The following is a 17,439-nucleotide window of genomic DNA, read 5'->3' as shown; positions in this document are numbered from 1 at the left end:
GGCGTCGAGCGCGAGCACCCGGTCCATGGCCTCCTGAAAGAAGTCGCCGTTGGTCACCGACGACGACGCGCCGCTGAGCGCGAGCGTTGCGCGGACGTCGCGCTCGAGCTGCCGCCACAGCCACGTGGCGTTGCGCTGCTCCTCGGCGAGCTGCGAGGGCTGGATCCTGTTGACCGCCGCCATCGTCACGGCCGCCGATGCCAGGAGCGCCCCCGCGGACGCCTTGAGCGCGAGCAGGCTCGTCGACGCCGGCGCGAGCGCGGCCATGGCGCAGGCGGCGAGCGCGAGGGAGTTGGTGGAGTGGAGCAGCAGGTGGTTCCAGTTGTCCCTCTGCCTGCCGATGATGTCGTGCATCTGGGCCCGGTCCGTCGCCGCCTGGAGCTTCTCGACCTCCGCGGCGCCGTCGTCCCCCGTTGTGATCACGACGCGGTCATCGGCGCCCGCAATGGGGTCTACGTCTACCCGGCCGAGCGTAAGCTCGTCGATGCTGCTCACCAGCTGCCGCTGGTCGGATGTGGTGGTGCTGGTGCTGTTGCTTCCGACGCCGCGCAGGCTCGCCCGGCAGCACAACGCACTCCGGCCACGCAATCGCGACTTGGCCGGCGGTACGAGGCTGCTGCCGGCCAGCAGCCGGACAACACTTGCCATCTGTGCCCTGTGCTCTGTGCTGTATACACGTTCGTTCTTCTCCATGCTCGACGAGTGCTTATATAGTTCACGCGCGCGGGAGAGAACATGATCAGGAGGTCAGCAGCCGGGGAGTGAAGGGAGGGTGAGGAGGAGAGTCTAGCTTGTTGACGAGGGCAGACGGTCATGCTTGGTTGGGCTGGGTCGAGGAACGCGCCATCAGGCGCTTCAAATCTGGAATGGTTTTGGGTGCTGGCTGGCTGGCGACTAAGTTATTCTACCGGTGCCGGTAGGTACCGCTATTACATCCACCGTTCCTCACTTTCCTCAAGATCTGTGTCATCAGCTTCCGTATAAGTTAGTAATCACACAGGAATATTTATACAATGGGAATACCTCTATCCATTCTGACAGGTAGTATAGAATACTGTGTAATGGAGCCCACCCACTGTGGATATTTTATCTTTCTATCGTTCTCCTCCACACACCAGTATGCTCTGTTTCCCCCATTTACATTCTATCTCTATCTCTCCATCGCCATTGTTTCTACGGAAGTTCTTCCCTCTGGTTATGAGTATATTGGTGAGTCAAGTTCTCTCACTGTCCATCGCCATTGTTTCTCCTCAAGTTGTACCTTATAATATCTTCCTTAGTAATCGATTGCAAATCTTATGCGTCAGTTTTCTAATCAGATTTGAAGCCACGAAGCAGCTGTAGGACATATAAGATCTGATTTTAGGCCGGGATGAGTTGAAGGTACTGACTGCGATCTCTCTGTCCATCATTTATCCAAGATCTTAGCGGGACATCAATATTTTCACCGCTGAGGAAAGCAAATAAGGTGGGTCCAGAACGCAGTTCCAGTAGTTCCTTGTAGGATTAGGATTCTGTTCTGTTGTGTTAAAAATTGATCCCATGCTATATAGTGTGCTTCAATTTTTTTTAATCATATAATGTTTCTGTCATTAATTTATATTATTTGATTACATAGTTGTAATATTAATTTCGCTTCTTCGAAATCATTTGCGGTTGTAGGCTAATATGGATAGTGAGAGGGACAGCATCCCAGGCAGTTTTATGGAACTACTAAACATAGTTGAGCAGCCCATGTCAAATTTCAATCAAGAGTAAGTTTACATAATTTATATGTTAATGTATATATTATTAATATGTTCGCCCCTGACTTTTCAATTTATTATCCTAATTGTGCTAATATAGTAACAAATTCATTAAATTTTTTAGAAACACTATGAACTCAGTACCCGAAGAAAGTTCGTGCTTTTCTGATAGACCATATTGTTCAGAAGACACTGATGTACTTTCGAGACCTAACTTAAGGTAAAGTGCAGAAATTCCATTATCACAATCCTCACATGTAGTTTACATAAATCTATGTATGTTCATGTACTTGTAATCATTATTTTAAACAGGGTTGACACTTATGATTATGTCGATGAGTCAAATGAAGTTCAGTCCAGTCTTGAATGTATGAAAGAAAAGTTTGCGATTGCTGATATGATTTCTGCCCCTGAAAATCTTGACGAGCAGTACTTATTTTCTGCATACAATGTTCAGAATGAGGAGTCTGATTCTAATGAACGATACCTTGAGTAAGAACGACATTTCTAAAATTTGTTTTATACTGAATAGATAATAGCAGTTTGATATAAAGATGTTTATTTGTTTTGGATAGAGGAGGACAAGTTGGAGCTGTGGAACACGGGATTAGAAGTTTTTGTGAAGACACATCTGTTCAAATGTTAAAGCCGATTGTTGGTATGAAGTTTTCATCAAAGGCAGAAGCATATGACTTCTACAATACATATTCTCGGGTGCTTGGTTTCAGTATTCGGAATGGTGATAATTATATTAATTGCAATGGCATACAGACAATGCAGGAATTAATTTGCCAACGAGCGGTAAGTAAATTATGAACTACTGCAGCTTTCTATGTCCCTAGTAAACTTTAGGAATGTTAATCCAGTTACTAAACTTCTTACTAGGCTTAATGATATTTAATCTTATCGAGCCATTTATTGTGCAGGGAATCACCAAGAATACTAAATATGCAACTACTAGATGTGGTTGCAAGGCAACACTCAGGGTACATCTTAATGAAAATTCAGAATGGTATGTCAAAGTTTTTAGGGAGGAACACAATCATTCCCTTGTAGAATCTTGTAGCGAGAAGAAGCACCTGCATTCACATCAACATATTGACAAGCCAATAAGAGATTTAATAAACAATCTTCGGGAGAATAATGTTTCACTAACGAGGGTTAATTCTATAGTAGCAGGTTTCTATGGCTCAACAAAGAAAGTACCATTCTGTAAGAGGAAGTTGCGAACTGTATGTTCTCAGATTGCTAGTGAAACACTTCAGGACGACATTGCTAAGACACTGGAGAACTTCCGTGATATGATAGCACTGGACGATAGATTTGCTTTTTGTGCACAGGTTGATGATGACAACAGGCTTAAGTCACTAATGTGGACTACTGGAAGGAGTAGATCATTATATAATCACTTTGGAGATGCAATAACTTTTGACACTACTTATGGAACAAACATCTACAAAATGTCATTTGGTATGTTTGTAGGAGTTAGTAACCACTTTGAAAGTGTAATTTTCGCTGGAGTGTTTTTGACTAATGAGAAGGAAGAGAATTTATGTTGGGCTTTTAAGCAATTTGTTGCTATGATGGGAGGAAAACACCGAGTTACTATTCTTACAGGTATAGAATACTTTGAAAAGACCTTTATGTGTTGCTTGTTTACCTTATGTTTAGTTTGTTACTTTCATCCAAAAATTTATTTTCAGTACTTTTCAGATATAAGAGTAGTAATGAAACATACTTTATTCCATATCTTCATATATACAATATATATTATTAATCCATTCTTTTACATCATTTCTTAATTTCAGATTAGGCTAGAGCAATTGGAAACGCAGTCAAGAAAGAGTTTCCTCATGCAGAACATAGATGGTGCAAATGGCACGTCCTGAAGAGGGCTCATGAACTTCTTGGTGCTGTGTATAGCAAGCACAAAACTTTTGCCGATGATTTCCATAAGTTAGTGAACCACAGGCTGACTATAGAAGAGTTTGAAGATGCGTGGGATTTTTTTACCGTCAAATATGGTTTGCAGGAACATCCTTTCATGACTAGAGCCTACGAGTGTAGGCACAAATGGGCGAAACCATATTTTAGCAAAGTTTTCTGTGCCAAAATGTGTAGCACTCAACGTAGTGAGTGTGCAAACTTTATGCTGAAGATACATACTGTATGCAATTCTTCAATAAATGCATTCATTACACAGTACACTAAGCTTATAGACGATCGTGAGAGTTGTGATGCAGATGCTGAAAGGAAGAACAAACGGGTAAAATTTCTGAAAACAACAATTTTGTACCATTTAAAATGTTATCTCGCTACTACATTTATTGTTTGTTCATTTATCTAGAAATCTAACTTTCTGTAATAAAATGCAGAAAATAATTAAGGTCCATTTTGGATATCCAATGGAGAAGCATGCTTCAGTTATCTATACTGCGAAGGTTTATAATCTATTCAAGAAGGAGCTCATTAAGTCAACATAATACCTTGTGCTTCCTAGCTTGGAGGAACATAATTTTTTTGTCAAGCACGTCCAGGTCGAGTCTAGGGAATCGTGGTCGAAAGTTATATACAAAATCAAAGTAGACGAGTCTATTGGATATTACACTTGTGAATGTGGACTTTACGAACATTTTGGTGTTCTTTGTAGCCACGTCCTAGCGGTATGAATTGTATATATTTCAAGTATTAAACTTCATGTTGTATCGGCAAGCAACTAATTTTCGCTCTTGTTGTTATTTGTCGCAGATTTTTGTGAACAGAGGTGTCTGCAAAATCCCCGATTGTCATATAATGAAGCGGTGGACAAAGCAAGCCAGGTCATCTACTTTCAACAATAAGTTGGAAAAGTATATCTGCGACATGAACAAGGAATCTAGATCATTTAGGCACAAGCTATTATATTTTGCTGCAATAGATATAGTGAATGAAGCTGAAACTGATCCAGATGCTTTTGCAATGGCAAAGTCTAATTTTACTCGCTGCAAGAAGGAATTACATGAGCACAAACTTTCAAAGACAACTACATGCCAGGTCGGATATGGATCAATCCCTGAACATGAAGTAAGTACACAGTCTGGTATTCAACAGGAAGATGACGAAGTTGGTGATTCATGTATTCAAATAGTTGATACCGCAAGAAATCTCTCTATTCCGGTATCTTCAATTCTTGCACCTGCTATAATGAAGAAGAACAGTAGACCATCAAATAAAAGGTACATGTCTAGCATGGAAGCAAACATCAAGAAGAAGAAGAAACGTGGGGAAAAAACCTGACCCGAAGAGCAAACAACCTGGTGGTGTGTTAGGGGTTGTCCAGTCAAGGTTTTGCAGCAAATGTCGATCGCCGACCCACACGATAAAAAATTGTCCTCAGCTATATTTACCTTAATGTTATTTGTTTGCTTTATGTGGTTTCAATGAAATGACTAATGAAGTGTGTAATGATTGGCAACTGCTGTGTATTAATCGGTGAGCTAAGTTCCGTCTTATTAATGTTAGTATTTATTTATAAAGTAGGTTTGCCATATAAATTTCGTAATTTGATTTCGATGTCTTATTTTCATCATTCATTTCTATCCATTGAAATTCTGGATATCAAATATAATGAGAAGATAATTTGCATTAATGCATATTATTATATTCATTACATAGTTTTCCTGTTCATAATTTTTATTATTAAAGTGGACATATTTTGTAATTACTTGTGGGAAATTCGTAATCAATTGAAACATGGTTTGATAGAATTGTATAGCATTTTTGGTAAGTTTTTAACTTTTAATTACTTACCAGGTTAGTTTACCTTTTATAGTAAAACCATTGCAATTCGACATCTCTTATACAAATGTTTTGTAAGAGAAATCTCTCATTAATGGAAAGTTTCAAACATTGTACATATCTATATTAACCTGATTTTTATGTTGCTGTCCTATATTGTTTGAAAGTTTGGTAATTAATTTTACTTTAGTAAATGAGTAAGTACGATATAGTCCACTTTACTTTAATTATCAAACCATTATCGAGTGCATTGATCAATTGTTACATTGATGTACAATGTCTTACTAGTTTGTTAATGTACAATCCGTGTTGCGAGGAATATGTATTATGCATTATTACTATATATTTCACAATAACAAATACTAATTATTTCTTCGTTAATTGTTTAAAACGAAATCATTAATGATATGTCTTTTTCTCAAGTATTATAATTAATAACAATTAAACATTGTTTCTTTATTTTTTAATTTCAACATAGATTAGTAACTTATAGTTGTATGTTTCATATTTCAATATTATTGACTTCTTTTCAATTGCAGTTATTACTTTCTTTTATAGTCAAATGAAACTAAAAATCAATTTCAATTATCACTTATAATAATTTACGTCTTAGGGTTGACATTCATTGTGCAAGATTTGGGGCATTCATGATTATTATTTGTTTTAAGTTAAGCTATTTTAATAATGTTTGTAATGTGAAATTACATTTATGTAAACCGTACGAGCATAACTACAAGTCTAAGATTACAATTACTTATCGTTAATCTAGTACTGTACGTAATGCATTATTATAACAGGAAGTAATTTGAACAGATGAAGTACATTATTTTACTTACAATTATTTGTTTACTTGTGAATATTTTATAGAGCGGTTGAAAAATTACAAATGGATAGGAAATGATATTCGAATAAATTGAAATTTGTTACGTTCTGCATATTATGGTACAGGTACATGTGATATAATGCAGATAGATTAACTACTTTCAAATTAAATTGAAATCTGGAAAGTTTTCCATAATTTTTATGATACTTTGAATACAAATAATAATTGTCCTCAAGTATCATGAAAGTAGATAACATAAATATCTCATACAAAATATTTAAATATCACGTCCAATTGTTCAATTCAACTCTGGTGTTATTCCCCTAATCATCAATTGTTTCTATGTAGGAAGTAGGAACTGTTCCATGGTTTCCTTTAATGGACATCAACTCATACAACAACAAAGGCTTGAATGGCATTATTGTTTCCTGCGGAAGAAGGAACATGTAATGAAATCTTAGTAAGATGCAACAGATTTTCAAGAAGGTATATGGATAGAAGATGTCACTATTTTTGATAATTACCTGTGTGTGGGATTCAATAATTGTGTCTCCATGGAAATCCCGAATGGATATAATCGTCACCAAACCAGAGTCGTCGTTGTCGAACATTTCAGTATTAGAAAAACCTATACACAAATATTACTTGTGAATGCATTCTCAAAGTTTAAGCAATAGTACCTGCTAGCACTGTGAATTATAGGCTTCAAGTAATTGGTGTCCCATGTGGTGAAATCAACTTCCCATCCAGAGTAAAGCTCTTTCACTACTTTTGTCATTGCACATAGAATTTTCTTGACGTTTGAATCATGCATCTTCTTTAGTTCAATTTCATTTGATCGTACATACGTTGGGTCAGCAACATGTACACATTTTAGCATCATGTCAAGGAAATACGAGCACCATGTAACATTAACTAGAGCAGGAACTATAATCTGCACAGAGATTAATAACTTAGTTAATACGCCGTAATTTGATTGCTCCTTACATATTATTTCTGAAAATAAGAAACTTCGAAACATATATATTTATTTGATGCCAACAAACTTACGGTTCTGCACTCTGATATATCATAGAATACTGCAATCTTCCTAAACTGATCAAGAATAGATCTGCTGGACATAACATTTTCATTTCCTAGAACCATCATCTACATTCATTATATCAAATTGCATTATTTTCCATTCATATTAAAAAACACACAATAATTACTAATAATCTAATGTTAATATTTATATCTTGTTTAATTTTAGGAAACTTACAGCGAAGTCGGACTCCATTATATGCCTACACCTTTGCTTCTTTGATGTGCCATAAATCAACATTTCTAGTTGAACCAATCTTCTGATACATAAATCAAATACTTCATAGCTAAATGGTTTGAATAGTACGAGTGTATCCTTCAATTCATTCCCTGTGACCTCTATGTACCTTGGTTCATAGTTTATTATCCAGCACCTGTTATAGTTAATGTATGAGCTGTATTAATAAATGTATATATTTTGTATATGTCATTCTTTAAATGCACTATACTTACACTTCATTTTCCTCTTGCTTGCTGTGTAGTACCCAATTTGAGAATGTAGCTAGCATGGCTGATGATTTTTGAAGCATTGTAGTACCGACAAGCACATGATTACTTGCCAATTGACCGTTGCTTACTTTAATTTTCTCAATCGGTGAGTCCTTGAACTCTGCTTCAAGTGCTCTTGCATTTAAGTTAAGGATATCTTCTCGCTGAAACAAACGGAATGCAACAGCTGTTTCTGACATCCTACTAGCAACTGTTGCTGGTGAAAGTTCATTCCTTGGTGTTTGTACATTCTCAAAATCTCGATATGTATTAGAACATGGTGTTTGTAGTGCATTAGTTGGTGTTCTTGTTGCATCCATATCTCCTGAAACTAAAATATTTGCAAATTAATTAGTATCAACCAGATAACTATGGTTGTTGGACTTATTTCAGTATAGAAAACACATGACATATAACGTAATCATTGCAGAATAAAATACTATGAGTTCATATATCTTACCAGCAATTTGAAACATTTTGCTTTTGGATGAGTCGATTTTTTTGGAAGTGCCTGAATCATTAATAGAAAAAACTTATCAGTAAATAGTATGCGTAGCAAAAGTTAAATTTTGTTGCAAACTACTTACAATCACTATTTGAATCAGCTCCGCTATATTCACTTCCAGAACGCTTTAAACTGTTTATGCACTTTGGTGGACCTTCTGATCGAACTTCTACTACCGGGACATGCTCATGAAGCCTCTTTGCTAATTCAAGGTTATCATTTAAAATGATTTCCAAAAGATTGTCTATTTTGGCAGATAAATTATCCGTTGCTGATGTTGACAATGCTTGGTTATTACAAATTGGCTGTGCAATTGATTTGAACTCATTCATATGTCTTATGATCCTAGCACTGTGCCATCTAAGATCAATTATTTGAGGAATGGATAGCTGATCAAATAAAAAGTGTTAGCATTGAAAGTTCATTCTTCTAAAATTTATGTACTATCCAAATGTTAGAAGTATGTACCTTCTTTGGTGTTGTTCCTTGTACATAAGAATCCAGGAAAATATTGAGTGGGCGCTTTGCATGACTAGTAGTTTGTATTGCTGCAGGCTTGCTTGTGCCTTGGTAAGGTATAAATGGAGGTTTATTCATTGTAACAGTTGCAAAATTGTATTTAGTAGCAGCTTCGTTACGAACATTTTGTTTCCTGTTCCTGAATGACTTTACCTGATAAACATAGAAAACAAATTTGATTAGTTACACAAAATCTAATAAATTTATATTATAGCATACTAAATATAATTGCACCTCATTAGATCCAAAATAATCATTATCAGACTTCTGCCTCACAAGTTCTATCATCTTTGACATCTTTTCACAATCAAACGCAGATATAGTAGGCACTACATAATCAGGTATGTTCAGAAAGCCAAGATTGAGGCTGTCTAAAACGAAAGCCTGTTGTATTTTTATGAAAGCAAAACAATTAGTTTCATTGAATTGTCAAATGATAAACTAGAAGAAAGAAAAAAATGAATATGCATCGTACTTATTTGAATTAAATTACTCACCTGCAAGAGTAGCGGACAGCAAGAAACATATTTGATAGATTTTTTGGTTTTCAATTCATACTGAGCTTTTCTTGCTGCATTCATAATTTCATCAATTGCTGCTGAGCAGAAGTTGTATGATGGTATTTCATTTGGTGTGAGTAGTGAACCCCAGAAATCTTTGGCACCATGATTTGCACTGCTACAAGCTATTAAGAAATAACCCAGTATGAAGCAAACAAAAGAAGTCTTGAATTGGTCAACCTGTGTTGCATCCATACCATTTGGGTACTCCCTGCTTATTATTGTTTCAGCCACCTTCAAGTTGTTCATCTCTTCAGGATCGTATGTAACAGATCCCATTACAAGTCACAAGAATTTTATTTTCTCGTCTACTGATTGGCAGTCCAATCCTCTCAATATCTTAGAACCTTTAGGTATTCTTAGAATTCTGTGTACATCATCATCAGTTATTCACAGCGGAACTTTTTCATTCAGTCTTATTATTCTAGTATCAGGATCAGTGTTGCAGAGTAGCAGTACTCTGAACTTTCTATCTAACTGTTTATTTGTGGAAGGTCCAACAGTCCTCCAAAATCCATATCTTTCACAAGCTTCCTTTTATAATTGTCAAACTTGCTTATCACTGTTGCAACCTTTTTGCAAGAACTTCTAGGAGTTGCTGCATCACATTCAGAAGCATCTGAATTTTTAGAATCATTGGACGTCCTCTCTGAACTATGATCATGTCCTGACATGTTGTAGCAAATCCTAGGAAAGTACAGTAGGTAACAAATTAGATTTCTTTCACTTTAAATGAACTCTGTTTCAATCATTTCTTTAAATATGTATAATGAAAAATTATATGGATAAAGTTGCTAATAACAAAAGTTGATATACAATGGTCAAGTAAAATATTCCATTCTTTCTGTGTTAAATCTAATTCCAATATGCAGGAAATTAGATGAGTTAGCTTAGTTGTGGAATGTAAGAACACAACCTATTTTCTGGTTATTTACTATATATATATATATATATATATATATATATATATACATATCAGTAAATATGTTATAGGATATATCTTGAGGATATACATGTTTATTAATGTCTTCTATTTTTCACTCGATGAAAATTTACATTTGTTTTTTAGCGAGCACGTCAATAATATTACACTTACAACTGTAATTAATGAAACAATATTGGAGTTAACCTTTGTAGTAGCAAGTGAAATGATATATCACTAAATATTCACATTTCAATGCAGAACTAAAATTCTGTACATATCACTAAATATGTTATACAATACTTATTCATGATATACATTTCTATTATTGTAATGTGTTTTCCAGTGAATAAAAAGTGAAAGGTGATATACATGTTTACCATATTCCAGCAAACCATTGTAACAGGAATTGAAATACTATATCATTAACTTAACATATTTCAGTGTAGAAAAAAAAATTAAGCTATCTTGCAGGCTTCCGATTTGATGGTCCAAATAAACATAGAGGTATGTAGCAGATTGGAAGAAAATGGTAAGTTCTGCTCGAATGGAGCAGAAATATGTTTGTTCAACAGAAAGAAAATTTAAGAGATTGAACTAACTGAAACAGAATCCTTACTAACCTCTTTTTGTTAAAGAATCTTGTGTTTCTTCAGATCAGTACAACTCTAGTTGCCATCATAAGTGCCGAGATATTTGGATTGAGATTGGAAGAGAAGTATCACTCTTTAGCTGATGCAGTCAAGAGGTAGAAGAAGAACATCAATGGCGATTGAGTGAGAGCTCTGGGTTACAGAGTGCTTGTATGGCTGTGAGGTTGAGGTATGGGCAGAGATAGTGGGAGAGATGGGTTGCCTAGTACCACGCGTGCTGTGACAGAAGTCGTTGCCTCGGTCTATGAAATAGATTGGACATGGATATGACAACACACTACACTGCCTTAATGGTTAGTACTATTTGGTAGCAGACATGTAAATTTTACACATTGGCCACCTAGTTAGCATTCATATGTAAATTCCTTTTGGCAGTATTATATCACATTAAAAATTACATGTCACTGAAACAAGAGACCCAACAGTGAAACTTCTTATTATATGGAGGTGTTATATGTGAAAAAACAAGTAGGAGTGTTATAAAAACAGTTGTCCCGGATATTTCCATTGTCTGGTTTCAAATTTTGGAGGTACATTTTGGTGGGAAACTTACCTCTAGAAGTAGTAGTATAAAAGCCAGGCTGGGACTTGTCCATGCCCCCTCCCGATGAAAATCTTACTCCACAATGAGCCAGGAAGAGAACAATGTTGTGGCTCTCTCAGCCTTCACCAATGGCAGCATTGATGCGAATCCGATGGAAGAAAATCTTAGTTTCTCCAAGGTAATTACTATAAGATGTTCCTTGTTATGTTATGTTCAGTGACATTTGAAGTTTCCTATTTCACTTTCATTTGGTATGCTGTTAGAGATCTTCTTCTGGTTTTTTATTTCAATTTCTCTTTCTTCTGTTTGATAGAAAATATCGGATGGGAGCTCATGTGAAGATGATGCTGACTCTAGCAGACGTTCAGTACATACAAAAATCTTGAAGGACAGCCATGTGGAACAAATAGAAGTAAGCACACTTTAGTACATTAAACTTCCATTCGTGGATGATTAATATGTTCTGTCTATGCAGCATCCTTTGTTAGTAGTTGAAGAAGACCATTTGCTGGAGCATGTTGGAGAAAACATTGTTGTTGAGCATATACATTTTGAAGCAGAGCTAGATGAAGGCGACGCTGCGTCTGATGTTGAAGTTGAAAGAGTACATCGTGTACATGAGGAGCCAATTACATACTTCCAGCTGCGTAGGATTCGTGCGGATGGAAGATCGATGAAGAGGAGAAGAATCGATGAGTAACTTTGAAACATGGAACTTGCAGATGGTAGAAGTGTTTCATATTTCATTTTGTGTGTCAACATAGTTGGCATTTTCTTTTGGGTTCAAATTACAAGATATTCTCTATCCTGTATTAAGTAGATTTAAAAAGTTGTGGCCAATATATGTTAGTTCTTAGTTAACGTTTAAAATTGAAGTTGCTTCTTATTTAATAATTTATCCATTACATATTTCAGTTCAATGAAATGGCTGAGTTGTATGTCATTTCATTGAAATTTAAAACCTCTAACATTATTGGTATGCGGGACTACTCAAATGTATTATGTATTTTAACCGCAGCTCTTCAAATAGTCGATATAGAATTTCAATTCCTACAATTTAGATACGTAATCAAATCTTCACGTTTCACTTACATAAGCTGTGAAAATTAAGTACAAACAGCTTACATGAATTGTACAATGAAGTTACTTAACTTTTGTATTTAAAATAGTTGACTTTAATCAAATCATCCCGAAACTCAGGAAACAAATCCAACCAAGTTAAGATAATATGGAATAAAAACTTTAGTAGCACAATGATATATAATTTGGTTTTTCATTATATGAAATACTGAAATGTATTGATACTGAAGTGAGTACATAGAAGCATGAAATCTGGTGCTGAATAATAGTACAATGAGCTATAAAAGAGGTTCAGTGATAGTAAACACTAATGATTATCACAAGACATGAAATCAACAACAGTATTATGTAGTCTTTCTTCTTTGACTCAGCAGTAATGGAAAACAATCGATCATTCAGCAGCTTATTCTTTACAAGGAAAAAGTTCTCTCGGTTACTTTTCTCTTCATTGGCATCTTCTAGTTTGACCATTGTATTTTCCATGTCAAGATGAAGGCTAGCCAGGTAGTTCTTTATTGGAGATGCATTCTCAGGATCAACCCAACATGTCCATGCACATTCATCTCCCTAAAAATAATTCCATTTTTGGAAAAGTAAATACAAATAAAAGAATCACACATGTAATATAGGGTTGAGTTTGTGCTTCTTACATCTAGATGACAGCCGAGGAAACGCCTACCCCCATGCTCGATACCCCATGCAACCCTGCGGGAAGGACTGTATCCATGGATGCATCGTCGGAGAGTTTGCTTGTCAATCCCCTTCCAGCTATCACATGGTTTGGTTATGTACAGAACATCTTCATATACAACTAAACCGGCACCCTAGACAGAAAATGGCAGTAACACATTTACAGCATGCAGTTATACAAACCAAATGTTAATAAAGTAGTTTTGAAAGAAATAAGAACTCACCTGGTTCTCCACAGCTAGATTCATTCTTGAGATATCAAGATGTGGTTCTAAGGAGGAGCAGTGCTTGGAGATTGAGTGCGTGCATGTGCTGGTGACTTGGGTGAATGTGTGTTGTGTATAATATAGGCAGGCAACACCTAGCCAGCCGTTGGTTTGCAATAAATGAGCAATAAGTTGGCAGGTTGGCTTATAACTGTAGCATCACTTATTGAATCCACAGTAGTAGCTTTATATTACGTCCCACCAACCTTCTGTGCCAGGTGATGAAATTAAATTGCATATGATTAATTTCATTAATTATTATAATTGAAATCTTATACGTAACTAATTTCATATTTCAATCAAATGTTCTTATCGTTAATTTCACTATGTTTGCCGCACTACAATTTCTACCATTAGAAAACATGGCTGTATAAAACTCCATCATTCCGTCAAAATATAAAAAGAAAAATCAGATAAGATATAAAAAATTTATCATTAGGTACATTTTAGCTCTGCAATGGTATTTCAATTTGTTACTATTAGGTGCAATTTGTATTTGAAATCGTTTCTATTAGGTCAAATTCATTGCTATTATATATCAAAGATAAATGATTGGTATTATATATCGAAGATAAACGATGTAGTAATATGAACTATGATATCTAATACTTTCACATGAAATTTTATATTTAAATAATTCTTTATTTGTGAAGGTGTTGAAAATAATTATGTTAGATATTATAAGTCAGATGATACATTTTAGTACGTCCTTTATCTTTGTAAAAGGAAAATAATACTTATATATAAATATTTATGTTATTATGAAGGAATTTAGCATTATTTTGATACTATATTGAAGTAAGTACTTGTGTTAGTGAAATTAAAAAAATAATAGCAATGAATGCCATTAATTGATATAGCTAGAACTGAATGCAATGTAGATTGATGGAACATTAGTTTGCTTATGTTATAAAATGCCAATTTCAATGATTAGCTACTACATCCATTGAATACAATCGATCTTTACGGTTCCCAGTCCGGAAGTGATAAGAAAACAATTGAAAAACACTCATCACATATAATATATAATATGATTTTATGAATGAAGACATTGTGTCTCATATAGTTCCTACTTACTTCAATATAGAAGTTATTGAGATTAGATTACATATGATAATTTTCATTATGTACTCTTATTAAAATGGTAATTTGGTACTTTTACCATTTTATCTACTACTTATGTATCACTATCTTCCATTAGAACTTAAAAGTGCTTGTACATATCTTTTAAATGTCATGTTAACTTAAATGTTAGCTCATTAGTGACATTTGATATCGTTAATGACATGTCAAATTCGTTCAACATGTTAGATTGGGAAGATACAACTATACACCCATGTTAGATATAATTAAATTAAAATGATAAGTGTGTGCCACACTTGTTAGGAGTAATAAATGAAATTTTTTAACAGGAAATAAGCACGTTTTAGGGAAAAGGGCTGATCCAGACTTAATTTTATTGAAGTAGAGGTAGAGCTGACATGTTAGTATATACGTTTTGTGTAAGTATCATATCAGAAGCATGATTTTGAGCTGCCAATCATTTTGTCCATTGTGTTTAACGAGGCAAATTCATTATTGAGCGCTCCCCAATGAAAGTCTTATATCTGAGTAATAATAAACAATAAGTTGCATAAAATGATTGCAATACTTCAATCCTTATTAAAACGTTAATCCTATGGGAAACAATTCTGTTATTGAATTATTATACATGAGATGATAAACATCACAATAATAGTACAAATAAAATATGAACAAAGGGATCTTGTGTACATCCTTCCTCTTGCTAGGATTAACCTTATTAACGGGCTTCACCGACTAGTACTCGAATCAACCACTACAATGTTGTTGTGATGCGAACTGTGAATTATGCTTACATGAGCAACTCTTGCATACATCGCTAACATGAGGGCCGTATCTGAATAACGATAAGGCCTGCTAAAGTTTTCGAGGTGGGCGTGATAGTCTATGCGTGAAACAATTTCATCGTTGGTTTCAACCTCACCATTGATTTCACTTGCATATAATGGTAAGCAGTTAGTGTGTTGGAAATCCCCTCTTGAATTTAATGCACCTTCCCTCTCACAGTTAACCAAACCACCTTCCCTCTCTCATTTAACGCACCAAAACTCCGGCTAAACGACCAAGTAGGAGCACGCACAAATGGGGCCAACCGCGCGACGACTCCCCTCCCGTCAACCTGCTTCGTCTTGCCTATTGCTTAGCAAACCGATGTAATGGTCATTGATCATGTCATCCAGCCTGGAAAAGGTCTCATCGCCGTATGCTGGTATAGGTTAGCCGACCATGGCGGCCTATTATTTGCTCGAATGAGTTCTTATGGCCATCCACCGTGGTCGGTGCTAACACAGCGTCTCAGTGCCTTGACGATGCCGCGCATATAGACGGACGACTTCTAGCGGAAAGTGCGGCGGCTAAACTCTAGAAAACCAAAGAAGCAATGAATGTTGTTTTTGATAATCAAAACGACGGGGTTGGTGCAGTAGCTTTAGCTCATTTCAGAGCTCTTTGTTTGATTTTTTTTGCGGTAGTAGAAAGGTAAACTATTAACTAGATTCAAGAATATGACTGAAACTAGTGAAACTTTATTCTTAGTTTAGTTAAATAAGATTTATAAGTGAAGTTAATTATTGAAATTATTAACTAGTTACACTAGCCTAAAAAATAACATAATTCACTCTTTGGAACTTTTGAAGCAAGTGCAAATTGTTATTGAAACAACTGAAATAAGAAATTTAATAATGAAACTAGTTAAGATTTTTGGAACGGGGTGAACTGTGTTATTGACACCGAGTGCAATTATATAAATAAGATGAAAACAATTGTTGAATTCACCTAGTAAAATTAGTGAAACAAGTTAAATTAGTGGAATGTGTTAAAAATGATATTGAAATAAGTGAAATAAGATAATTATTTTAGCAAAAGGATTGATATGACTGAAATATTGTATTGAAAAGATTGAAACATGAAATTGAAAGAAGTAAAATATGTTATAACTTTTAGTCCTGGATAAAAAATTGTCGTTGGATGTATAATAAGAGGTGACTGCAAGGGCTCATGTTAGGCCCTGACTGCCAGCAGGCATGTCACCTCAGCCCAGCCGTAGTAAAAACATATTTTAGTAGGTCATATATCTATGTACGTGGAGTGGTGCACAGAGACCTTTCCTATAGTGTGTCCTCTACCTCTCGCCGTCTAGTAAGCGTTGAACCACACAGCTACAGGAAACATGAGCAGAGACTAGACGGCACAAGGAGAAGAGGAGCAGTGAAGATAATGCAACAACTTTCAAGAAGAATCTCTGGGCCGTATCATTAGTAGTGAGAAGCTCGTCCAGGCTGCTATCCTTACCGCGAAGAAGCAACTCCAAGCTTCCTATTTTTCTCTGAAATCGACGGTATGTTCCCTTACCGCGGGGTGACATCTTTGGAAATTATAGATCTGTCCTCTGGTCATCACTTTCCTTACTTTTGTGACTATCCGATTTTTGAAAATCATAAAGAGAACCTACTAGTTATGTACTACTTAAACTTGAAATAATGACTGATACATGTGGTGATTTACTTGAATCTTTTGGTAGAACTGTTACTTGAACACCAGCTTGACTATTAATCTTTTAACTTGTTTATATTGTGTATAAATTTTTTGGGAGTAAAATTATGTATTTACATGTCTTAGGTCCTAGTCTGATACTATGATTGATGGTGTACTTAAATAGATTTTCTTTCTATAATGGTTCATTCTTTCAACATCTCACAATGA

The 17,439-nt window shown here is 35.7% G+C and overlaps 1 protein-coding gene across 9 annotated transcripts; it reads left to right on the top strand.

Annotated features, from left to right (window-relative positions):
- Positions 1-1,032: 1,032 nt before the first annotated feature.
- On the top strand, positions 1,033-12,462 carry LOC119316310 (protein FAR1-RELATED SEQUENCE 5-like). 9 transcript variants are annotated; one of them, XM_037590617.1, is made up of 15 exons: positions 1,033-1,209; positions 1,320-1,468; positions 1,663-1,754; positions 1,870-1,965; positions 2,058-2,237; positions 2,321-2,546; positions 2,672-3,362; positions 3,554-4,011; positions 4,121-4,408; positions 4,494-5,216; positions 6,694-6,831; positions 7,911-8,023; positions 8,544-11,798; positions 11,934-12,032; positions 12,096-12,462. In XM_037590617.1, the coding sequence occupies exons 3-8, from the start codon at positions 1,669-1,671 to the stop codon at positions 3,556-3,558; spliced, it is 1,284 nt and encodes a 427-aa protein (XP_037446514.1). In that variant the 5' UTR covers positions 1,033-1,209; positions 1,320-1,468; positions 1,663-1,668; the 3' UTR covers positions 3,559-4,011; positions 4,121-4,408; positions 4,494-5,216; positions 6,694-6,831; positions 7,911-8,023; positions 8,544-11,798; positions 11,934-12,032; positions 12,096-12,462. The 9 variants fall into 9 exon arrangements, with proteins under 9 accessions (XP_037446514.1, XP_037446510.1, XP_037446508.1 ...); XM_037590613.1 differs by having other exon boundaries at positions 7,911-11,798; XM_037590611.1 differs by having other exon boundaries at positions 7,598-11,798.
- The last annotated feature ends 4,977 nt before the right edge of the window (positions 12,463-17,439 follow it).

This window comes from Triticum dicoccoides, chromosome 6A (assembly GCF_002162155.2).
Source record: "Triticum dicoccoides isolate Atlit2015 ecotype Zavitan chromosome 6A, WEW_v2.0, whole genome shotgun sequence".
In the NCBI taxonomy this organism is placed as follows: domain Eukaryota; kingdom Viridiplantae; phylum Streptophyta; class Magnoliopsida; order Poales; family Poaceae; genus Triticum; species Triticum dicoccoides.
The sequence above is the reverse complement of the archived record's forward strand: the minus strand, read 5'-3'. Positions and strand labels throughout refer to the sequence as shown.

Excerpts from the sequence above, each read along its gene's own strand:
- LOC119316310 (XM_037590617.1), top strand. The coding sequence starts at position 1,669 with ATGGATAGTGAGAGGGACAGCATCCCAGGCAGTTTTATGGAACTACTA. Across the intron at positions 1,966-2,057 it reads CTTTCGAGACCTAACTTAAG|GGTTGACACTTATGATTATG; the intron begins GTAAAGTGCAGA and ends TATTTTAAACAG. Across the intron at positions 2,547-2,671 it reads AATTAATTTGCCAACGAGCG|GGAATCACCAAGAATACTAA; the intron begins GTAAGTAAATTA and ends TTTATTGTGCAG.